Source organism: Scleropages formosus, chromosome 18, assembly GCF_900964775.1.
Source record: "Scleropages formosus chromosome 18, fSclFor1.1, whole genome shotgun sequence".
NCBI lineage: Eukaryota > Metazoa > Chordata > Actinopteri > Osteoglossiformes > Osteoglossidae > Scleropages > Scleropages formosus.
In genome coordinates this window covers 22,501,480-22,525,957 of record NC_041823.1, presented here as the reverse complement: position 1 = coordinate 22,525,957, position 24,478 = coordinate 22,501,480, and the positions used below count along the sequence as shown (strand labels likewise).

The following is a 24,478-nucleotide window of genomic DNA, read 5'->3' as shown; positions in this document are numbered from 1 at the left end:
GCTCATGTGATGAACATTGGTTCATATGGTCGAAAATAACTGTACTTAAGCATCATGTGTCTGCAACCATGTTTCTTTCTGCTCATGTAATGAACACATTGTATTTTCTATGAGATGTAAGTTGCTTTGGAGAAAAGCATCTGCTAAATGAATACGTGTTAATATGTAAATGTAAATAATGTATATGTAAAGTAAAAGTATGTGTCCATGGACTAAAGGACTTGGACAGGGAGAACACTTACCAGTCAAACTGAACTCGGGCTATTCAAAACAAAGTTCAGTTTAGGGATACTCTGGGTTCTGACAGTCTTACTCTTACTCTGATGTTGAATAACATTATGTTTAGCTGACGCTTTTCTGTAAAGCTACTTTCAATTACTTACTTATATAGCTGGGTAATTTTACTGGAGCAATGTAGGGAAAGTACCTTGCTCAAGAGTACTATAGCTGAGATTTGAACCTGTGATCTTTAGGTCCAAGGGCAGCATCTATAACAGCTACACCAGCAGCTGCTCCTATTGAATTATTCACTGCTACTTTTTATGAATGAATCAGAATTATGAATTGCATGCCAATGGCAAATCATCCATTTCCTTTGGTCACACACTTTTTAAACGCCCTTATTAAAACAGTTGAATGACAGCGATAATAACCAGAGCAGTGACGCATTAACAAAAACCACAAATCTAACTGACTAACAGTTTCCCGCAACAAGACTGATACCGGCTTGCAAGAAATGGGTCTCCACCCTGTGAAAGTTGTTCTGAAGCACCAAGAAGTGAGTTTCGTTGCTCGTGCGTGACTCTGACACCCGGTTGCCTCCTCCCTCGCCAGCACCCCTGACTCATCACACCGTCTGAGAGGGCACTGCAACAAAAGACAGGTTTCAAGGTCATCTGCATATCATGACAACAAGACAAGAAGTGAGAATCCCCACCACACTGCCACCAACACCAAGTGGCCCTGTACATCACCAAGGCCTCACCTTCTGTCTTTGTTGGCTGGGAGCCCTCAATGGGACTTGAGCTGTAATCGAACACAAAGGAGGGCATTATTTTGATGGATCAGGGTCCCGCAATTGGGAAGGCTTTGTGGCCAGATGTCCTGTGTAGGAGGGGCTGTTCACTGAACCCATGTAGTAATTCTCCAAAATATCTAAGTGAAGCTACAGCTATGAACAAACATATTGGTTCACAGTCGCAGCCAAAACTAAAGTTTCACTTGCAATTTTTGCCCAGAACTCACAATTTCCTCTAAAAATGACTAGCGATCAACCAAAGTGTTTTCTCTCTATAATTCACTGTATTACTGTTAATGTTACAAAAGCTTTTCTTTTTTAATTCAGAACTTAGTATGTCCTTTTCAATCAGAAAATAAGACGAAATGTCACTGACAAATCTGTTTGCACAAGAAGAGGGGCCAAACTGCCAGTACAGAGGTGTAGGAAGCTTGTTGATGGTTATTCTGACCATGCGTTGTGCTACCAAATACTGAGTCTGGGGTGTCAATAATTTTGGGAAGGACATTTCTTGTTATTTACTGATTTAAAAGGATCTGCTAGGTTCTGAATAAAAAGCAAAGCTTCTCTAATATTACAGAATATTACTCTAGTACATTAAAATAAAGAATTGTGGAGATCATATACCTTGGTCAATTTCTTCTTATTGTTACAGAAAATCGTGAGTCAATCGCAAAAGATGCAAGTGAGCCAATATTTCTGGCTCTGTATATGCACTCCTCGAGGACTTAAATTGTACCAAATGCATTTAAGTAATAATTAAATGAAATTACACAATTTGAATTTTCTTTAAAAGAACCATAAACCCTAAAACCTATCCACTAAGATGTGCTTAATACAATTTGAGTTGTGGCAGTTCAGTGAAAGATGGGACTGAAAATTTTTGCTTGAATACTTTTGCCTGCTCCTTGTTTACGTTGAACACCATGGCGTTACGTTTTACCACATGGCCTGTTTGACACCTGACTCTGTGGAGGGGGGGCAGACACAGAAATCCTCGAACACGGCATGCGACCGAGTGTCGTCAAAGGGAGATCCGCTCCTCCACACACACAGGGGCTGTGAACGCGTAACCGTCTCAACGGTGAACATTCTCGCGCACCTTGGAAAACTCACAAGCGCTTGGGCGTCAGAGCTGATCACGTGCATAAAAATGTGTCCAGAACTAATTAGGAAAGTTACCGTGTGAGCAGCATCTGCACAGAGGTAAAACGGACATTTGCAGGTGAGGAAATATTAATATGATGCAAGGAGGAAACGGAGAGCTGGGTTTTTGAGCAATACAAATATGCATCCAGTTTATATTTAGACCGAAGAATTAAAACGCCAAAAATGAGAACTTAATTAATATTGCATTCCAAGTCATGAAGAGGCTCAGACAGGGACACCATTTAGTTTTCACTCGGCAGCCAGGGCAGTGGGGGGTCTCCTAGTATTGCTGGGTTACTGACCGCAATCCTTACACCATTCCCCAGCTCTGAGGAGTGGAACACGGTACTGAGAGCAGTGTCCTGGGACAGCGACAAGACAGAGGCACACCATTGCTTTTCTTTAACCCCCTGGCTGCCCCCATGTTTTGAGGTAAGCGTAACACATTCCACATGCATAGCTAAGGGCCTGCCAGCCATGTGCAAACTCTTACTTGGATGACGATTTCGAGCATTTGAATTTTTTACCTGTATGAGAAAAAGACAGTTGCGCAGGTTAGGGGAGGAGGAGGAAATTGTGAGGAAGGGGAGCAAGAGGAGGTGGGAGCAACAGCACAAGGATTTCAAGAAACAAATCAACAATTTCAATAAATCTTTTAACTCCATCATGATAGAATGAACATATTTTCCAGATCATCAACACAATTCAAAAACAGATTGTTAGCAGAATTCACACAAGATTTTACCAGCAACTCCTGGGTTCGTTCCAGTCACAGAGACCAGTCAAAACAACTGTACTGTTTCTAACCGGTTTGTGTAAAGAAGCCAAGCAGTGGAAGCATCAATAATAAGGAAGAATATGCAGTTCTTTGAATGTGGCAAAAAGAAATGCTCTTTATGAAATTCAACACTTGGTTTTGAAATATACTTTGGGGAATGACAGTGTGTGCAACTTGTATGTCGTCAAACACATCCATAAATTCAGCGTAAATAAGTGTACAGGCAGCCTCCTGTTAATCGCTTCAGTCACATCAGCACTGCAGCCACCTAGATGACTTCACAATTCACAGTGACCCCAGCCACGCTGAGCACTGCTGGCCTCTCAGAACCTATACTTACTCAGGGCAATGAGGATCCCTGCCACAAACATGACCACTGCTAGGATCACCCCCGTGGTCCTCAGAGATTCATAGTCTGAGGGGAACAACACAAAACTCAGTTCCATTGTAACCTATGAGTTCATATTTCTTTTCTCATTAATACATTTGTGAATATGTCTGTTTTGTCATAAACTCATGGAGTTCATGGGCCTCGAGTGATCATGGAAGCCTAATGTGTCCTCCATCCACTGAACGCTATTAATATTTTTTGAGACCCTAATACCTGCTGACTTGTAATACCACTTTTATTACCATGTGTGGTCTTGGTTGAGAATTTTTATTGTACAATGTTCACCTATACCATCTAAGTAAATACAAAAGTCAAATTAAATTACTTTTTTGACAGTATTATTTATCATCACACTGATTAATTTATGACATGACTAAGTACAGTAAAGTATTAGGAGAGGATTTGAACAAAAACACTTACCATAGTGGAAGGCGCTTTGATCCATATATGCTGACTGTGCTAAAAGTTAAACAGCAACAATGACATCAGGTTGGCAGAATTCGTTTAAATACAGCAAAGCGTGGTGTTTTCTACAGAATATTTGACCTCAGAAAGACAACATATGTGCGCTGAGCCCTGCAACCACTGCCTGAGTGCTGGTGCAGTGATTTTCAGAACCATGGACAGAAATGCACTCTTACTCTACAGGCGCATGAAGGTTCGGCTCCTCTCTGAGACTCTAAGCAAGGCTGGGAAAAGCTGAATTGATAAACAACATTTAAAACTTATTTTTTTTCTTGTAACAGCTACTTAAACATTGTATACACAGGGCACACGAAGTCGTGCTTGAGGAAAGACTGAAAATTTTGTCAAGACAAACAGATGAGTTGTGTAGCAGGAGACCGGCAGTTCTAGACACGGGCTGCAGCTCCTCATACCACGTTTACACCCTATTACAGAGAAGGCTGACATTATAATTACTTGTTACACACTGGCTTACAATTGTTACTTTCTAGAATGCCCAGGAGGGGTGGGCAACCACTGGCCCGTGGACCCCCAGAGGTTTTTTTTCTCCCTCAACCTTCAGTTGGGAGTTTTTGTTCCTTTCCCCGGTGGCCAGTAGGTATACTAGTAGCTCTATAATAAGTTCTTCATTATGGTAGCCATTAGTTGACTGTCTTCTTTGTTTGTATCAATTTTTCTTGCTGTATGCCTGTGTTAAAGCGCTCTGTGTCACCGCATGAGAAGAGCGCTCTATAAAAACAAAGGCTATTTCCCAAAGAAAATTCCCAATATTATTACGCAAGGTTCTATTTTTTTTTTTTACGCAAAGCTACAGTTTGGTTGTCAATTTCAGCACAAAACGTGTACCTGCGCTGCCTGTAAAAGATAATTCCTGTAAGTACAACACGGACATTTCGCTCCGTTTGAAAGGAGAAAATGTGCGCAGGAGAACGACATGAGTTAAAGGAGCGGAGCAGAACTTGAAGCCGTTGCGGCGGTGCGTCCAGCGTTTCCCCACGAGGCTCGGCCGCCTTCACCGGCCCATCGATCGATCGATCGGCTCCAGGGCGCTCATTAATGCGTCGCGCGCGCTCAGCACAACAGCACATGGGAGGGAGCGCGCGCGCGCGGGCGGGCGGGCGCGCGGGCAGCGCCTCGCTCCGTTACTGCATATGTGAACCACATGACCGCACAGCAGCATTTCCCTGATTGAGCCTCCCCGCAGGATCACTTCTTGTGCTGCGGACGGCTGTGTGTTTCTCACTGGCTCATAGGCACGTGTTCCGCGCCACATTATGGTGCTTGTGAGCGGGACAGACAGCGTGGACACAAAGCGCTGAAGGCGGTTCGCAGAGCCGCTCGGTAAAGTACTGCGGCTCCGCGGTGGCGAAGCCCCGCTTTCAGTCTCCCTTTGCACCACCACTCCCTCCTCCGGCTGCACGACGCATCCGCACTCACACCACGGGGAAAGAGGGTGCCTAGTACAAAACGGCTGGACGATAAAATAAAATAAAATAAAATAAAATCATTTCCCCCGTGAAATTTAGGAATAAGTTCAATACAGCATAAATGGCTAACAGAAAAAGTCATGACTCAAGCGTTGTGTGATAAAAAGCCCATCTGCCCATCACTGGATTCCTCTGCTGCAGCGCAATAATCATTTGATGAAAAAAATACGTGTCATTAACTGCAACCCTGCGAATCAAAAATAATACAAGTTACAGTAATTCATGATTTGTAGAAGAAGGTAATACACAAAAGAGTATGCACGAGACCATCCTACTCAAATTATTTAATGGAAGACACAACAGGCGAACGAATTACAGGTTATCAGAGAAACTCTTTCAGTTTTCAACGAAGACAATTTCAAATGCAAGGGCGGACAAACCTGCAGTAGTTGCCATGACTGCAGTGCTGGGGCTCCGGTGCTGCTCGCGCTCCGCTGCAGGGTATCAGCGATGTGAAGTGGAGGAGCGCCGCGGTACAGGATATGGAAACTGCAGTTAAAGGCAACGGTGCACGGAGAGGTGGTCGTCCTCTAGCGGCAGCTCGCCGCTACTACATTATCTGCGGAGAACTGCTGTGTTGGCCGAAGGCGAGCAGCTCCCCGGAGATGATACGCGCCAAATTTATGCGGAGGGCTTTTGTCTCCGCATGGGGCCTGTAGCCCGCCTCCCTACCTCCGGAGGGCGCAGTGGAGCACCGCTGGGATGAGCGGTCCTCCATTTAGCGTGGGTTGCCGAGGCTTCCGCCAATGCAGTACAGGGAGTCGGGACTGGATTCGTCACCTAGCAACAAGGAACCGGCGCTTCTGAAGACTGTCTGCTCTAGCACGTGCGATTACGTGTGCGGATCGTCCACACACACACACACACACACACACACACACACACACACACACACACACACACACACACACACACACACACACACTTTCTGAACCGCTTGTCCCACAGGGGGTCGCAGGGAACCGGAGCCTAACCCGGCAACTCGGGGCGTAGGGCTGGAGGGGGAGGGGACACACCCAGGACGGGACGCCAGTCCATCGCAAGGCACCCCAAGCGGGACTCAAACCCCAGACCCACCAGAGAGCAGGACCCGGTCCAACCCACTGCACCACTGCACCCCCCGCAGATCGTCCACGCGTGGTGAAATCCTGTAAATCCTAACAGAGTGTAATCTGTTTAAGTATGCCACACTGAGAACAAATATTTCCCACTCCAAGTGAACCCCATGTTATATTCATATTACATGTGGAAAATTCTAATTCCACAAAACCCTTCTATTTCAACCATATATTCTTCAGCCTCGTCTGTACCGTACCTTTTGATTTAAGTGTACTGTCTCTATGCCTCTGTTACATGGCTTATGCTTCCAAGTTGTCAGTGAGTGAACTTTAAAAACAAACTGCAAGGCAAACCACACACTAGTCACTGATGTTTAATATGGATTGCAGACAGTGTAACAGTGGATTTATGGCAAGTTCTTAGTGCTATAAAATGATCAGCAGTCATCTCAGCAGAACAGGGCCAATGCCCATCAAACTTTCATACACCAGCCAGATCAAGAGAAGTGCTGTCCTCTGACTTTGTCACTCAAAGTAAGTGGGAGTAATTTCCTGGACATTTAAGACATTATTCCAAAGGATCTATAACACAACATCACTGAGTACAGCAACAGAATGTCATTAATTTGAATAACATTGTTCCAAAAGATGTATGGATACATTCTCATGTTATTCCATTCTGGCTTACTGTGAGCATTCAAACAAAAACTCCTGTACTTTTTTTTTTTTCCTCTGTAGCTCTTTATATCTACTAGCTGTTAGAATGTATTGTGAAGTTTTTCACATTATGTTCAGTCAGAAAGGGATTTATCAAGAAACCTCAACATTCAAAAAATTACTCAGTCCCACACATGTACAGAATCAGATGACATTTCTATGTTTCTCTGTCTTGTCTGCATAACATGAACAGTTATACACTTTCAAACTACAGCAAAGATGCATGTTTCTTTGAACCTTAACAACCTTCAATGCTTCAACACAAGCTTGACATTCAATGGCAAAGGATTTCCCATCTTGCTTTGGCTTTTCAATATATTCCACTAAGTTGGCTAACTTCCTAGGCCCCACTGCAATATTGATAAAACGAACAAAAAAAAATGCAAAGTACAAATATACTGTATCACAAAATCATCTGCAACAAGCTTAGAAAAGCCCTGGAGACAATTCAGTAACCAATGCTTACTGATTCTAGAAAGCTTGAAGGTGCCAGGCCATATTTTCTCCTGACCTGCTTAGCAGACCACTTATCAAACTGAAAATGGGTATAAACTAACAATGTTATTAAATCACAAATCTGCAAATATCTGTGCAACAACCATATATATTCCTTATGGAATTTTTTTAATGATTGAAAATGAAAATCTTTAAATAATAGATTTTACATGTAATTGGCCACAGGACACATTCTGATAATACTGAATAAAAGCATCCCAAATATTTGTCAGCCTCCTAAGAAGGGAGCAATTTAAATTACAATTACATATAAATTTCTGTATAGAAAATACTGAGAAGACATGAAAAGCAAACAAAAGGAAGATGCACAAAGACACCAAAAGAGCTGGAAGCAAATGACTGAAGTTTTGTGTGTTTTAAAAACTCATTTGAAAGGGAGCTCAGCTTCTACCACCATAGGCTGCTTTCTAGTGACACGATCTGGTACTGCAAGCAGACCTGCAGTAGAAAACAAATGAGCGAAGGAAGTGAGTACACTACTGTACAATAGTAAATAAAAACATCCAGTGAAACAAAGAAAAAAGCCAAAAATGTAGTATCAATTAGCCACAACACATTATAAGGTAAAACGTAATCTTATAGTGCCACCCCTAAAACAGTATCAACTGCAAAGCAGAAATCTCTTAGGTCATGAAGCCACCTGATGTAACCTTTGTCTTCCCATCCTGCAACAGAAGGAAAAGTTTAAATATTAATCTTCACTATCTGCATCATTTTACCCCATATCAATCCCCTCCATCTCTAACTCATTTCCCAAATTGCAGTGTTTCACACAAAAGTAAAAAGATGGCTGAAATATAGAGAATGGGACAGAGAAAGTAAAGTAAAAGAGTTATTTGACAGTCTCACATTTTACGGCTCTTCCTTCTGCATCAGGTGGTCCAGTCCTGGGGATAAAACAGATTCAGGATTATTGGATTTTCAACTTTTATTAATCATCCATCCATCCATCCATCCATCTTCCTCCGCTTTTATCCGGGGCCGGGTCGCGGGGGCAGCAGTCCGAGCAGAGTCCTCCAGACTTGCCTCTCCCCGCACACCTCCTCCAGTTCCTCTGGGGAAACCCCAAGGCGTTCCCAGGCCAGCCGGGAGACAGTCTCTCCAACGTGTCCTGGGTCTGCCCCAAGGCCTCCTCCCAGTGGGACAAGCCCGGAACATCTCCCCAGGGAGGCGTCCAGGAGGCATCCGGAACAGATGCCCGAGCCACCTCAACTGGCTCCTCTCGATGCGGAGGAGCAGCGGCTCTACTCCGAGCTCCTCCCGGGTGACTGAGCTCCTCACCCTATCCCTAAGGGTGCGCCCAGCCACTCTGCGGAGGAAACCCATTTCTTCCGCTTGTATCCGCAATCTCATTCTTTCGGTCATGATCCAGAGTTCATGACCATAGGTGAGGGTAGGAATGTAGATCGACCGGTAAATTGAGAGCTTCGCTTTACGACTCAGCTCCCTCTTCACCACAACAGACCGGTACAATGACCGCATTACTGCGGACGCCGCACCGATCCGTCCATCAACCTGCCGCTCCATTTTTCCCCTCACTCGTGAACAAGACCCCGAGATACTTAAACTCCTCCACTTGAGGGAGCAACTCCCCCCTAACCCGGAGGGGGCAATCCACCTTTTTCCGACTGAGAACCATGGCCTCGGATTTGGAGGTGCTGATTCTCATCCCCGCCGCTTCGCACTCGGCTGCAAACCTCCCCAGTGCACGCTGCAAGTCTTGACTTGATGAAGCCAACAGGACCACATCGTCCGCAAAAAGCAGAGACGAGATCTCGCGGCCACCAAAACAGACACCCTCCGTTCCCTGACTGCGCCTAGAAATTCTGTCCATAAAAATAATGAACAGAATCGGTGACAAAGGGCAGCCCTGGCGGAGTCCAACATGCACCGGGAACAGGTCTGACTTACTGCCGGCAATGCGAACCAAGCTCCTGCTCCGGTCATACAGGGAACGAACAGCCCGTAGCAGCGAGCCCCGAACACCATAATCCCGAAGTACCTCCCATAGGATGCCACGAGGGACACGGTCGAATGCCTTCTCCAGGTCCACAAAACACATATGGACCGGTTGGGCAAACTCCCACGAACCCTCCAGCACCCTAGTGAGGGTATAGAGCTGGTCCAGTGTTCCACGGCCAGGGCGAAAACCGCATTGCTCCTCCTGGATCCGAGGTTCGACTATCGGTCGGATTCTCCTTTCCAGTACCCTGGCATAGACTTTCCCAGGGAGGCTAAGGAGTGTGATCCCCCTGTCGTTGGAACACAATCTCCGGTCCCCCTTCTTAAAAAGAGGGACCACCACCCCGGTCTGCCAGTCCAGAGGCACCGTTCCCGAACTCCACGCGATGCTGCAGAGGCGTGTCAGCCAAGACAGCCCCACAACATCCAGAGACTTGAGAAACTCGGGGCGGATCTCATCCACCCCCGGAGCCTTGCCACCAAGGAGTTTTTTGACTACCTCAGCAACTTCAGCCAGGGTAATGGACGAGTCCCCCAAGTCCCCAGCCTCAGCTTCCTCTACGGAAGGCGTGTCGGAGGGATTGAGGAGATCCTCAAAATACTCCTTCCACCGCCCGAGGACATCCTCAGCTGAGGTCAGCAGCGCACCACTTCCACTGTAAACAGTGTTTGTGGAACACCGCTTCCCCACTGAGTCGCCGGACGGTTTGCCAGAATCTCTTTGAGGCCGACCGAAAGTCTTCCTCCATGGCCTCACCGAACTCCTCCCAAGCCCGAGTTTTTGCCGCGGCGACTGCCAGAGCCGCGCTCCGTTTGGCCCGTCGGTACCCGTCAGCTGCTTCAGGAGTCCCATGAGCCAGCCAGGCCCAATAAAACTCCTTCTTCAGCTTGACGGCATCCCTTACTTCCGGTGTCTACCACCGTGTTCGGGGATTGCCGCCGCGACAGGCGTCGGAGACCTTATGGCCGCAGCTCCGAACCGCCGCCCCGACAATGGAGGCGCGGAACATAGTCCATTCAGACTCCATGCCCCCCACCTCCCTCGGGACCTGGTTGAAGCTCTCTCGGAGGTGGGAGTTGAAGACCTCTCTGACAGGGGCCTCCGCCAAACGTTCCCAACAGACCCTCACTATGCGTTTGGGCCTGCCAGGTCTGTCCAGCTTTTTCCCCCGCCATCGAATCCAACTCACCACCAGGTGGTGATCAGTTGACAGCTCAGCCCCTCTCTTCACCCGAGTGTCCAAGACATATGGCTGAAGGTCAGAAGAAACGACTACAAAGTCGATCATCGACCTCCGACCTAGGGTGTCCTGGTGCCAAGTGCACTGATGGACACCCTTATGCATGAACATGGTGTTCGTTATGGATAAACCGCAACTAGCACAGAAATCCAATAACAACTCACCGCTCGGGTTCAGATCAGGGAGGCCGTTCCTCCCAATCACGCCCCTCCAGGTGTCACTGTCGCTACCCACATGGGTGTTAAAGTTCCCCAGTAGAACGACAGAGTCCCCAGTGGGAGCGCTTTCCAGCACGCCCTCCAGGGACTCCAAGAAGGCCGGGTACTCTACACTGCCACTAGGCGCATAAGCACAAACAACAGTGAGAGACCGTTCCCTGACCCGAAGGCGCAAGGAGATGACCCTTCTCATTCACTGGGGTAGACTCCAACACATAGCGGCTAAACTGGGGGGCTACTAATAAGCCCACACCCGCCCGCCGCCTCTCACCCTGGGCAATGCCAGAATAGTGGAGAGTCCACCCTTGGTCGAGAAGAGTGGTTCCAGAACCCAAGCTGTGAGTGGAAGTGAGCCCGACTATATCTAGACGGTATCTCTCAACTTCCCGCACCAGCTCAGGCTCCTTCCCCGCCAGTGAGGTGACATTCCAAGTCCCAAAAACCAGAGTTGGCGCCCGAGGTTTGGGTCGGCCGGGCACTCGGTCCCGACCACCGCCCAAATCACAATGCACCGGCCCCTTACGGTCTCTCCGGCAGGTGGTGAGCCCACCGAAGAGCAGCTCCACGTCATGGCTTCGGGCTGAGCCAGGCCAGGCCCCGTGGGCATAGACCTGGCCACCAGGCGCTCGCATGCGAGCCCCCCCCCCCCCCCAAGGCCTGGCTCCAGGGTGGGGCCCCGGTGACCCCATACCGGGCGGGGTAAACGAAAGCCTTGATTTTTTCTTCAACTTTTATTAATATGGCACTATTTTCTCTAAAATAATTTTAAAATTGTATAATTACCAAAGATTTCCACAATACATTTATCTGATGCTTTTCTCCAAGGTGACTTAAAATGCTTGATTACCTAAATTGTTTACCATTTATACAGGTGGGTAATTATTTACTGGAGCAATTTAGCATTAAGTACCTTGTTCAAGGGTATTACAGTTGGAGGTAGGATTTGAACCTGCAACCTTTTGGTCCTAAGGCAGCAGCTCTAAATGCTAACCACTGCCCTTTCATACACATGTACCCCATGTTACAAATACGAGTTACAACTTAGAGAAATTAACATTTCCCAGTGTAATTTTTTTTAAATGGATTTTCTTGACAGCTCTATTTTCTAAAAATTTGCGTTGCAAAGGCAAAAATGGACATTTCTGTTTTCTGCCACTAGTTGGCAGTAAAACATTCAGAAGGGGGAGAGGAGAGGCAAGTGGGGAAAAAAGAAAATTGAGGGCAGTGGTTTGCAGCAGCTCACGGATTTAATACAGGATATGCATTACTGTCACAACCAAGCTTTTACAGAAACTAAACAGCAAATAAGAGGTACATATCTGTTGTAACACTGATGCTTTTCTCCAAAGTGACTTCAAATAAACACTGTAGTGTTATAAGCCTACACCTTATTCACCCAAAGGGACTTACACTGCTAGACACTATTTATAATGGGTCACTCATCCATACATCAGTGAAACACACTCTCTGTCACTCACACACTATGGGTGACTGAGTCACCAATCCACCATGTCTTTGGACTGTGGAAGGAAACCCACGCAGACACGAAAAGAACATGTAAACCCCACGCAGACTGAGCGGAGATCAAGCCCACATCCTCTGATGAGACAGCAGTGCTACTTGCTGTGCCACCGTGTCACCTCATTAGGTCAACCCCCCGCCATCAGGTGACCAGACTGACAAACACACTTTTGTGATGTATCGGTCACATCCTCATGGCCAGTAAAAGAGCTAAGATTTTAAGGTAAAAGACCTTGCAAATGCTTTCTGCAACTCATTGTCCTTCTTGTACTATATGCATTTATTTTCCTGTGGCACCTAAAGTGCAGAAGGTTGTAGGCATGACATTTTTATTTTAGCACATTTTGTAGTACACATTAATGTTGCTTCATGTCAATAAAAGACAAACTAGTGACCTGTCTATGTTGTTCTGTCTCACACCTGATGTTTCCAGCATTGACAAAAACTGAGACCTTGCATTGTATGAACTGCTGATGAAAACAGAATTCTTACAGCAAATGTTTAATTACAACCATATCTGATGTTAACAGAAGCTGTGAATAAATTAAAGGATTAAGATGAATTATTAAGCTTTTAACAATTATGACATACCTGGTGGACTTACAATTTTGAGTTACAAATACACTTCCGCTTCCAACTGCATTCACAAGTTGAGGTACAAGTGTGTGTAATTTAACTAGCTAACACTGATCAACAAAGAATATAGAGCCTGGACCATTAAGAACTTACCGCAAGTTTTGGTTGAATTTGCACCGGCATTTTCTGCCTAAACGGGAAGATTAAAAAAAAAATTAAAAAAAAAAAACTATATTCAGACGAGGAAAATTACATAAATGAGCTTTGTTTTTAAATACAAACATAGCGGACTTCTCAATAACATTGTACGTAAGGCACTCAAGTATATGGCAAAGGCAACTTGACCTTTCCTGTGGTTAAACCTTTGTGATAAAGGCCACTACTTATAAAAATACACACAAGTACGTACTGAAAACAGGTTTATGTTTGCAACTACCCACATTTAGACTTTCCACATAAAGCATCTTGACTAAGTTTGGCTTGAATGTGCATACTCCATATGTGTGTGGCAGTAACTGCCTACCACACACAAGCTCATCATAGAGAATTTGAAACATCCAGCAAAACACATTCCAGGGTATCACTACTGAACCCAGCAGCATTTCAGGAAATACAATATTTATCAGAGAAGGAGTGGATTGCCTGTGCCACCGAAAGTAGCTTCACAGTTGAATACAGTATATACATTGCAGAACTTCTTGAACTTGACACTTTTTCCCCCCTCAGGCAGATCTTAGTAGCCAAACTAATAGTGCATTGTTACTAAGTATTTCAGTAAAGCTGCATTCATACAAACTATTTTAGAAGCATATGGTAAATCAACAGAATGAGACATAAGTCGTTTGGGAATGTAACTATGATTTAAGTAAGACAGCAGGGAAAGTTTTATCCCAGATTGAGTGTCATTACTTGTTCATGTCCTGGTGTAAATTACAGAGGAGTACTGACTATGACTCTGGAAATGGAGCTGGCCCCAATCCAAGAGCCATGGACAAGGGGGCTGGGAGCAGCAGAGGGAGCGCAAGAAAGGATCAAGTTTTCTCAGCGGGCTGAGCTTGTGTAAGAGGTGCTGGCCACCATCCCAGCCTCCCTCAATAGACAGTCCCAGCCTTGTTCTCCATACTCGTGAGACAGTATAGCAGGCACAGAACAGTATGAGTAGCATATTGCAGCGAATATAACACCGGATCACAACAACACTGATTGGGAAATTTGAAACTTCCAAAAAAGGGAACAGTAATGATGTTTTGATAGATACTGAACAATAATGATTTCAAAGGATCTAAATACTAATGCAATGAAACTAATTAAAACAATTTCATAGACGTGTTCAAGTCATATTAAAATCCACAATACTTTACGGTTTTTACGAAGATGCTTCACAATCCGTGAAAGGAGCACATAAACTCACTGAGGATGAGGAGGATTCCCATGAGGAAGAGAACCACAGCAAAGATCAGACCTCCGATGCGCAGGGATTCGTAATCTGAAAGTCAACACAGACCACACCCAACCCCTTTACAAACTGAAACCGAAAAAGGTCATAAGAAAGAATGAAGCTTAAACACCAAAACTACATTGGAAATGTGCCCCAAGCATGCTCCCAAGTTTCCCAGTCAAAAAAAGAGGAGAAAAAAAAAAAAAAAGGGTCCATCTTGACCTTCCAGATGTTTCCTACAGAGTATGACATTGCAGCCCTTAGGAGGGGGGAGGGGTAGCTGGGAATGGGAAATGGTATGCAACAAATGTTCAATCTCCCTACTTACCATAATGAAATGGACTGTCATAATCTGCAAACAGGGAAGCAACAAACAATAATGGAGTTTGGTTCAAACCAGAGGACTTATTACAAGTTACTTCTAAGTTTCTGGACAATATCTTTAATCGGAAAAAATTGACTCTTCTCATTAAAACCATGTAGAATAATTAGGAAAGAATGTAAAATGCACTCCACAAAGCATTAGTACTCAGAGGCAGTTCTGATGCAAGGCAATGGAGATAAAGCCCTTCCTCTGCTGAACCTGTGACAGAAAAACTCCAAATATGTTCAGTCTGAGAATGCAAAACTGTTAGTGAATTCTCATCGTGAAATGCAAACCCTTCTCATTCTGCAACTCCCCCGTCACTCTGAGTAGTTTTTAATTAATGAAAATCTCAAGTCACTGCCGAGTAAGGCCTTACCTTTCAAATCGTTATTTGCAGATGCTAGAAAACAAAACGCAAAACATAAAAACATTTCAGATTTATACAAACACAGCTGGTACACAGAGGTTACAAATGGAGAAGAGGAAGTTTTCAGACAATCCCCAGAATATTGACTGCATTTCAACAGTTAAGTTACAACTACAAGTTACATACAAATCTGTATAATCATCTGTGGCACTTCTGAGCTACTGGCTACACCTGGGGAGGAGACGAGCGACAGATGCAGCCATGGAAGCCCCGAGGTCATTAAGTGCATCGAGGGACAAAAGTAGAGAACTGCTCTGTGGAACCATGAGGGACTAAGTGTGGCTGTCAAAAGCTTTATGGTTTCCTAGAATGATTTGTGTTGTAGATGACATTTGCTTTCTTATTAAGTTGGTATTTCCACACATTTTTGTTGCAATAAAATGCAAGAGACGCACTCCATTCTGCCTCATGCCTGGTCACTTCAGGACCGGCCATTTACTGGTGTCTCATCAAAAATATATTGTACAATTTTCTCTTCCTGTAACATTTTAACTGTTCGAAATCCATATAATAGCTCGAGAGGTTTACTGAATAAAAATTCTTTAGGACACCTTAATCATAGGCTTAAAAAGCCTGTGTCACGGAAGGGTATCAATCACAGCAGCACACAACATGCCAGTGGCATATGCAGACCTCGAATCAAGTTCAAAACCAAACTTGGCAGTCAGCATTGGAAGAGGGTGACAGAGCAAAAGTGACATTGCACTGCAAGCCAGGGTGACAGTAGGCTGTTAGTCCACAGCCTTCTACGGAGAAGTGGCATGCTTGTATACCAAATGTTTAATTAACTGCTTCATCACCCATTCCCCTTTCTGCTCCCTTTCTCCTTTTCTCATCACTTGCAGGAAGGGGCTTAAAATAAAGTACCCTGAACAAGGAAAGTACAGACCTGAGTGAGCAAGATATCACAAGGGACCAGAACTGTGTGCATTTGCAGAAATGTATTATAACTGCACTGTGTCCTGCCACTAGTATAAGGCACTCTGAAAAGGATTACGGTGAATCTGGCAATCCATAACTTATAGGTGTCTTTACACATATTGAACTCTAACAGAAAAATCAAGCAAAGGGTTGAGAGTCAACAGGAAACAAACATCTGGTAAAGGTAATCTAGATACCTAAAAACACAGTAGCTCGTCACAGTTTAAGCACTGTTGTGGAAGAAGTAATTTTTGCTTTAAACAGCTTGATGTTGTATTGTCATCAGGGTTGGCAATTATTTTGATTTAAATCATTTTTTAAAGATTTTTTTAAATCTTAAGAGTCATCCATAACTCTAGATGTTTATTTTAACAGCAATGTTACCAAAATATTTGTTTTCTTCCTGAAAGTGTTTAGAATTATTAAAATTTTAACTGTTAAAAGTAATGTCACTGATGCAGATTCCATGACTGCTGTCAACCAGCTTCTTTCTACTGCTGCATGTGTCTTTACAACACATGGACTTGCCCAGTGTAAACTTAGGAACAGGCTTGGCACAGGAAATGCAGCAAAGCTTTCTTTTCTCTTCCAAGGCCCAGAACAAAAACACTGAGCTAGGTTAGCCAAAAGTACATTCACATTTATTTATTTAGCAGACACTTTACTCCAAAGCGACTTCCAACGAGCTCTATGGAATGTTATCAGCCCACACACCTTATTCACAAAGGGAACTTACACTGCTAGATACATTACTTACAAAGGGTCACTCAACCATACATCAGTGGAATAGAATTTGGAACAGACTGTAACTGAAACACTACAGTAAGTAAGCAAGCCACACTTTTAGTAAAACTGTTTAACTGTCTGTAAATAAAGAACTATAATATTGTTATGCAAACATTGCACATAATTAAATTTGACACGGTTTTTTTAAGCTATAAAGCTGACTTCTGTATTAAACACTGTGGTTTAGTAAGTCCTTGTGATTCAATTCATAAACAATATTTGTGCTGATAGTTCCTGTAATTTAAAGCTGTTTTCAAGTGCTTCTAGATATGTTATCTATGTTATATATGAAACCTTGTAAGATTTTATGAAAAATTAAGATATTGAAAAAACAATCAGTAGATCTGATTTAAAATCAACATTTAAAAAAAATTAGATTTAAATCAACCAACCCTGACTGTCATAATTCAGCACAGGCACATTTCCCAAGGGTAAGTAGCAAGATGTTATGCTGTAAGTGTACAAATGCTCATAAACAGAGGAAGTTTTAGTAGTTCAAAGACCAAAAAGAAAGTGCCATTTTATTCTTAGATGCATAAAACCTGAATATGTTTTAGTAAATGCAGGTAGGATTAAAGTATAACTAATTTGAACAAACCCCAAATTATCTGCCAAAAAACACTACAGCTGCTACTAATAAGAAAATTTGAGTTCTTGGTTATGTCAATTTTTGCATTGATCATGATCAGTTAAAAGTTTACTGATTACAACAATACCACTAGGTCTTATAGAGTGTGTTTTAGTTTGGTACTTTACAGCCATTAGAAGATCCTAGAAGGCACCACAACATTCTACAAAGTATGAGATCGTAAAAGGTACCGCCGATACATTTGGTGCTTGGAAATCAGTGCCAAAATTAGCTAATTACAAGAATGTGGAATATTTTTCTAAAAACTGACATATGGCAAGAACTAACGTCAAGAGTATGCTTCATCTAACAAAACTGAATGAAAAAAAGCCAAAAAAGACAGAATAAAAATCTGTCACTTTGTGTAATATGAATGAAAATACTGCAGTATTTAGTAAAATTATTATAAAATATTAACAGCTGCAAACAGGAATATTTCACCACTTTTTCAAGAAAATGAAAAATATACACACACAGCATATGTCATCTTTTTAAGAGTAACAAGGGGTCAGTAGGAAGCATGTGCCCCCCCACAAAGTTAAAGCAAGCCTAAATATGCCCCCTCAATATTTATGTACAACTCAGTATTTATGATAATGGTCCGCCTCTAGTTGAAAACACTTTTACATACTCCAAGCTGTATGCTGCTTTGATGAAATCTTCCAAATGCATAAATGTAACTCCACTGAGCACTGTTTCTAATATTTTTTGATTCCCCAAAACCTGGAAAGTTGTTACACTACTGGATTTCTTCCCATCACAATGTGGCATTTTCTTGCAGCTTTTTAAAATTCTGAGTGTCTTGTTGCTATTCCGTCAACTTGGTTGCCTATGATTTGCTTCCCACATGCCACAACAGTGTCACAGCACAACTGAGATAGTGGACTCAGCGATGAGTGTCTTTCAAGAAACGTTATTTCAAACAACTGCAACCTGTTAAAATTTCACTGCACTTTCATCCAAAAGGAAATGCTACTCCAAACAGTAAATGTGCTAACAATAATACACATCATGATGGGGAGAGTGCTGTGACATGAAACTATAATATTCCACAAAATAACAGGCCATGCTGCATAATGATCAGCTAGATCAAGACAGCTTGACAAAGATTTCGTACACATAACATAAAGTTACTGTTACAACTATGGCATTACATTTTGCAAAGGAGCCAGCAGCAGAGCCCTTATCTATGCAGCATTCACACTAATCAAGGCAAATGCAGGCAATGCGATGGCGACCATACAAGAATGGTGGCCTTCCTAACATGACACACAAAACCAAACAAAACGCACAGGCACCATCAAACCTGAAAAACTGCAAGTGTGGGACACACTGCAGAACTTACCCAGCATTTCCCTCCCAAAAGCAGACCCTGTCGACACACACACGAAAGGCTGGCTACGTCACGCCTCCAAGGATAGTTTTCCGCTTACAGCTCCTTTGTAAAACTAGTGGAGAAACTGTTTATATACCGTTCCAGTCAAAAATTTGAGTGCACTTGCTGAAAACTTTTTCTAAATTTACAATATTTTACATTGTAAAACTTTCTGTAAATACACGTATGACAGCTTTTACAGGCTTAATCTGATCCATGTAATCCAACCATTATGCAAATCCTATTTTTAAGGGGAATCAAATTACCATTCTCTTTTATGGAAACAATAAGCAGTTCCTGGAAAAAAGATGTCACTTGAAATTGAAAGAATAATAAAAGGCATTTTTGTACATCACAATGCTTTGACAAGCACACAATATTTGAAACAAACTACTTTTAGCTTGGGGGGCGGTGGCGCAGTGGGATTGACCGGGTCCTGCTTTCCGGTGGATCTGGGGTTCGAGGCCCGCTTGGGGTGCCTTGCGACAGACTGGTGTCGCGCCCTGGGGGTGTCCCCTCCCCCTCCAGCCCTACGCCCTGCGTTGCCAGGTTAGGCTCCGGCTCCCCACGGCCCAGCTCAGACAAGCGGTTTCAGTCAATGTGTGTGTCTCTCTCTACATCTTGGATTCCACAAAATAGCCACTCATAGTTAGACTTCTGACTGATAATGCACACGTGGGTGTTAAAAATTCAGTTCTCAGATGAAGCCATCAGCATGGCCGAATATTTATCTGAAAGGCATGTTTAAGCATATCCATGCTGTTTTTACACAATCAAATTACACATGTGGTCTAGAAAACATGACAGGCTGTTTCACTGCCCAGAATACTCTATGAATATGAGTGTAATGTATTGTTTTTTTTATGTAGCACCATGGTCCTGGAGGAACGTTATTTGGTTTCACTGTATACTGTACCAGTTGTATGTGGTTGAAATTACAATAAAGTCACTTTGACCTTGACTTTACCAACCCTTGGAATGGTCATGCTTACAGTGAAATCAATGGAATCTTGAACTGAGGTGTGCTAGAGCTCTTCATTACCTTTTGCCTACTTGTGTAAAGGTTTGTTTACATGAACCCTTTTATTTATACAGTGAGCTACCATGTAAAAGGTAACAACTCAAATACAGATAAGAGAACAGGAAAAGCCAGAAAGTACTCACCCAACGTTGACGTCACAGCCGAACAGAGAACTAAAGACACAGACAGATCCATTTGCACTACAGCTGAGGAGAAGGAAGAGAAAGATGGGGAGAGGGATAAGAACACATTAAATATCATCTGGGCATGTCACAGTTATCTCAAACCATCTTGGGGGGGGGGGGGGGACATTAGTGAGCATCTGAAGATTAAGCTACAGTGCTACATATCTCGAGAGCCTATGCAGGAGAGAATAAACAGCAAACTACATGGCATGACAAAAGTCAAAATATTTTCCAGGTTGTGCAGAGGCTGTACATGATTCAGTACGTAAAATGTGTGTCTCCGAGACAAAGTTAACAAAACAGAATTTCAAGGCTAAACACCAACTTTGCATCATCTAGGCCATGGAAACTCACATGGAGCTCATCCCAGGTTTTTTTGTGATAGTTTCCTTTCCCGAGGACCTGTATCTCCAAGCTCACCCTTTGAGCAGGAATAGGCCTGATCCAGAAGGATCACTTACACAACCATCAGGTCTGTGACTTTTGACACTTAGTAACGTAAGGGAGCTATTTCAGGCACACTGCCTTGGAGGCCTTTACAGCACAGAGGAAGCAGTGCTGTGGTGTATGTGCTCAGTGGCTTAAAGGTACACTCAGTGAAGCCTTATGCGAAATGTTCACGACTTAGGCGCTGTTGTGGTAAAGCGCACAAAAACAAAAGTACAAAGTGAGCATAGTCTCACAGTGAAAAGGTTTATTGCATTCCTGTCAAACGCCACCTGGTGTCCCAAAGGCAGAATCAGCATCAAATGTGAATTCACCTGAGAGGACAAATCCACTGTTTCTCCAAAAATATTTCTTAAGTCCAAACATTGCATGTTCACTCCTGGGCTGCCCAGAAATCACTAAGGAGCAAAAGAGCTCTGTGTGGTTCATCACGTGGATTAGCTTGTTTTTGAAATTCACTGCGATTACATTCATTACTAAGTCATCTGCAGACTTTGCACAAGGTGATTTATTATTAACTCACACTTTCTCCACAGTGACTTAGTTACAGGAGGTTTATCTATGTAAACACCTGGGTCCTTTTTACTCTGAAATTCATGGCAAGCACCTAAATAAATAAATAAAAAAGGTACTTCCACAGGCTGTGGGATTAAAACCCATGAATTCTGACTGCAATGCAATGCATACAACCAGTTTGCTATGTGCTTCACCCATTATCTAATCGACTTTTCAAATATGTACCCATTTATACATCAGGTGTTACTGTATCAGTTAAGAGTAAGTACCTTCACTAGAGTACTGGAGCAAAAGGGGGGATATGAATTGCAATCTTCGAATCCAGGAACAGTCCTAAATTATACCTTTCCGATCAAAATACATTTCAGAAAGTGTGATAATTTTATTCTACAACTTTTCCCAAAAGTAGTCGTCACCTTAAATTATTATGGATCTTTCCATTACGGATTACGCAACTGACAAGTAGTTGTTTACACGACTCAGGATTTTTTCCCCACAATTTTAAATAACATTTTGTGTACGCTTTTTTGAAAAGCTATACTATAGCATAGGAGCTACTTTTAATGCATTAGTATTTATTCTGAATCAGTCACTGAACTTATGATAAGTCTTCTGTTACGACGAGGCTACAGAAAATTTACATCCGAACCATCATTTTCCGAAAGTAGTACTGCTGTTAGTGAATAATTAAACTTGATATGGGAAGAACAAACTATAACAAAAAAAAAAAAAAATTCGTTGTGAATGAATAAATATTTAACACAAAGTAAAGCCACAAACGAGGTAAACAGTCTTCACAGACAGAGTCAGCGACGTCGTCGCGTCACTATTTTGCGACCAAATAAAGTGCTGAAAAGAAAAAAATAACCTTACGCGTCGCGGCACTTGGTAAGCTGCACTCGACGTTGTAAACAAGTCATAGACAATGTTTTCGGGGGGTTTTTTTATTATTATTAAAAACGCACATAACACACCGTGTTCTTTCGTTGTTTTGTCGAAAGCGGATTCCCAGGCTGCGCGTGCACGTGAGCGGCGCTCTTCGGCTCCTCGCGCTCGAGCCTCATGAATTACGTCTTGACGCGAACTTCTCAAACAAAGTAAACAGCCTTCCGTTCATACTCACACAGTACCCAGCTGCGACGGAACAAGCATGTGCTTCGTCATTTTTTCGTTCACAATAGTTACACTATAAAAACTCGGATTTATTCATTAAATAAATCCACACCAGAGACATTTTTTTTTAAAATCATGCCATGCATACTTCAACATAACAGAGTCAGTCACGCAAAAAAGTTTTTCCATCACGATTGTTAACTTCTAACCTACCTTATAAAACGGTGTCTTAAAATTCAGAATCAATGCACTAATTTTTTTTTTTTTCCCCAAACCAAAAAGGACAGGAGATAAGAGTTCTAAGGAAACTCTGCACACCCCCCGCAACACGAATACAGACCCCAATGCTGGGCAGACAGGCGCGCGAAGTGGGGTGGCTAAGCCCCTGCAAAGGAGCCTCAGAGACCCCGGGCACGGAGGGAGGACTGGAGCTCTGGTTGGCGTCCGCTACTGTCTCGCGGGACGCTTAAGAGTTTGGCCAACGTGAACAGTCGTTTTTAGTCATTAACTGGAGAACATTTAAATTACGCTATTCCTGCAGCACCGTTGTGTTGTTTTTTTTTTTATTTAAAAAAGAACTCATAATAAGCCATCCGGCAATAACCATTTCTCGTCACCAGATTCTCAATAATATGTAGACTGCGTTTTTTACATGACATGTTCATGTTGCTAGGACACACATGTATGTTTTATGAACGCATAATAAAATACAGTGAAAGCACGACTAAAAGTTTTATTGTTATTTAAATTAATTTTTATACAGCTGCAGATGCCACCAATTCAACGCTTTTCGAACGACCACACTTAAGTGAATGTAGCAAAGTAGTTGTAAATGGAAGTTTTTTCTTTTCTGAGTCTTATTTTAAAAAGAAGAGACTAAGTGTTAATGAGGTAAAGTACTTTAAGACAAACTGCCATTATTGACAAGAGTGTAGCTTAGTCTGCTATCTGGAACTTCAGGTTACTCTTATTGAGTTTAGGCTGCATTCAGGGGGAACCTAAAAGCCATTGCAATAAACAACTGAAGCAGAACTGTGTGCTGTCCTTGGCTGCACTGTATTGACGTGATGCTGCTCTCCTCTCATCCCAGAGACTTCCAGTTCTTTTATACAACTGCCAAGGACTGCCTTGGCCATTGCCAAAGTGATGGTTTTGTGTAGCATTGATCAGCTGGAAACATGCTGACCCTGGGCCCAGTGAAAATTTCGACCAGTTAGTGCTGGTATTTTTCACATTTACGGCAGGGCCACCCAGAGTCCCGAGACCTTGGTTTACTATGGATCGGAGGGTTCTGGGGGCTAATCCTATTAGGAATGGCGGATATATCTGGCTCCGAATTAAAAGAGCTCAATTGTTCTCAGATGCAGAGTGTGTGGAATGTAGCCTAATGAACCATGTCTTCCACCAGCCCCCTAATCCACAGAAGAAAAATATTCCAGGCAATATTTGGAAAGTAGTATGACTATGTGTATCTTTGTGTTTGATTGTGTTTGTCATCACAGACAAATGAGCTGGTCAGTATAGAGAGCACTTTTTCACTTATAATGTCAACATCCATACATCCACATGTGATAGTAAATATACCCAGAAGTAAATATGGAAGTTTAGTAAAGATCATGTGTGGCAAGCAGTTCATTATGTCTAGAGAAAAGGCTTATTTACTTTGTCTGAAGGTTGTAGCAAATTTCTCTCCTTGCTCTAACCACAAGAGGGACAGGCTCTTTAAGTTTATGCCACATTTTCTTGCTATTTGGATATACAAGACCATTTATTTTTACCAACATATGTGTTGTCTTTCTCAAATGAAGTTTCAGTAAAGTGGAAGGAAAAAGCTGCTCTTCACAGGTTTTTGTTTCGGCTGGAATTCATTTAAAGAAATTCTCAGCAAAAATACTATCTTCAGGCTCCTGGGAGAATATCCAGGACTTGTTGCATCTGGGTTTAATTTAATTCACTTTCTGCTGGTTCGAATTAAGATCCCTGTGGAATCCACATATTAAGCTTGGTTTGCATTTAGTTGTGTGCAGTGTTGTGCAAAGTTTGGTTGTTCTGTAAGCATTTGTACATGTGTGATGGCCTGAAAAAAATCATTATAAATTTTTGTCAGCTTTCACAAATGTTTAAAGGGAGCACTGCCGTCAACCCTGGTAACCTCAA

General features: G+C 43.0%; 2 protein-coding genes and 1 long non-coding RNA gene across 8 annotated transcripts; 1 reads left to right on the top strand and 2 right to left on the bottom strand.

Moving 5' to 3' along the window:
- Window positions 1-413: 413 nt before the first annotated feature.
- On the bottom strand, window positions 414-6,023 carry fxyd7 (FXYD domain containing ion transport regulator 7). Of its 2 annotated transcripts, XM_018745550.2 has the most exons (6): window positions 5,669-6,023; window positions 3,757-3,795; window positions 3,286-3,360; window positions 2,661-2,694; window positions 986-1,026; window positions 768-867 (listed from the first exon to the last, which is right to left on the bottom strand). In XM_018745550.2, the coding sequence occupies exons 1-6, from the start codon at window positions 5,682-5,684 to the stop codon at window positions 848-850; spliced, it is 225 nt and encodes a 74-aa protein (XP_018601066.1). In that variant the 5' UTR covers window positions 5,685-6,023; the 3' UTR covers window positions 768-847. The 2 variants fall into 2 exon arrangements, with proteins under 2 accessions (XP_018601065.1, XP_018601066.1); XM_018745549.2 differs by lacking the exon at window positions 2,661-2,694 and having other exon boundaries at window positions 414-867.
- Window positions 6,024-6,704: 681 nt separating this feature from the next.
- On the bottom strand, window positions 6,705-22,630 carry LOC108930334 (phospholemman-like). 5 transcript variants are annotated; one of them, XM_018745540.2, is made up of 10 exons: window positions 22,535-22,630; window positions 20,204-20,266; window positions 19,010-19,036; window positions 15,279-15,302; window positions 14,864-14,887; window positions 14,509-14,583; window positions 13,251-13,287; window positions 8,429-8,466; window positions 8,220-8,244; window positions 6,705-8,017 (listed from the first exon to the last, which is right to left on the bottom strand). In XM_018745540.2, coding segments are annotated over exons 2-9 (279 nt in total). In that variant the 5' UTR covers window positions 20,256-20,266; window positions 22,535-22,630; the 3' UTR covers window positions 6,705-8,017; window positions 8,220-8,242. The 5 variants fall into 5 exon arrangements, with proteins under 5 accessions (XP_018601056.1, XP_018601058.1, XP_018601059.1 ...); XM_018745542.2 differs by lacking the exon at window positions 22,535-22,630 and adding an exon at window positions 22,183-22,249; XM_018745543.2 differs by lacking the exon at window positions 19,010-19,036.
- On the top strand, window positions 21,890-22,679 carry LOC108930335 (uncharacterized). Its single transcript, XR_001965836.2, has 3 exons — window positions 21,890-22,096; window positions 22,210-22,305; window positions 22,604-22,679. It is a non-coding gene; the product is annotated as an uncharacterized LOC108930335 (long non-coding RNA).
- The last annotated feature ends 1,799 nt before the right edge of the window (window positions 22,680-24,478 follow it).

Coding starts and splice junctions, on each gene's coding strand:
- fxyd7 (XM_018745549.2), bottom strand. Junction 3,361..3,756: donor TCAAAGCGCCTTCCACTATG/GTAAGTGTTTTT, acceptor TGTTCCCCTCAG/ACTATGAATCTCTGAGGACC. Junction 868..985: donor CCAGCCAACAAAGACAGAAG/GTGAGGCCTTGG, acceptor CTTTTGTTGCAG/TGCCCTCTCAGACGGTGTGA.
- LOC108930334 (XM_018745540.2), bottom strand. CDS start 20,255: ATGGATCTGTCTGTGTCTTTAGTTCTCTGTTCGGCTGTGACGTCAACG. Junction 19,037..20,203: donor GGCTGTGACGTCAACGTTGG/GTGAGTACTTTC, acceptor GTGTGTCGACAG/GGTCTGCTTTTGGGAGGGAA. Junction 13,288..14,508: donor GGGAATCCTCCTCATCCTCA/GTGAGTTTATGT, acceptor CTTCCCGTTTAG/GCAGAAAATGCCGGTGCAAA.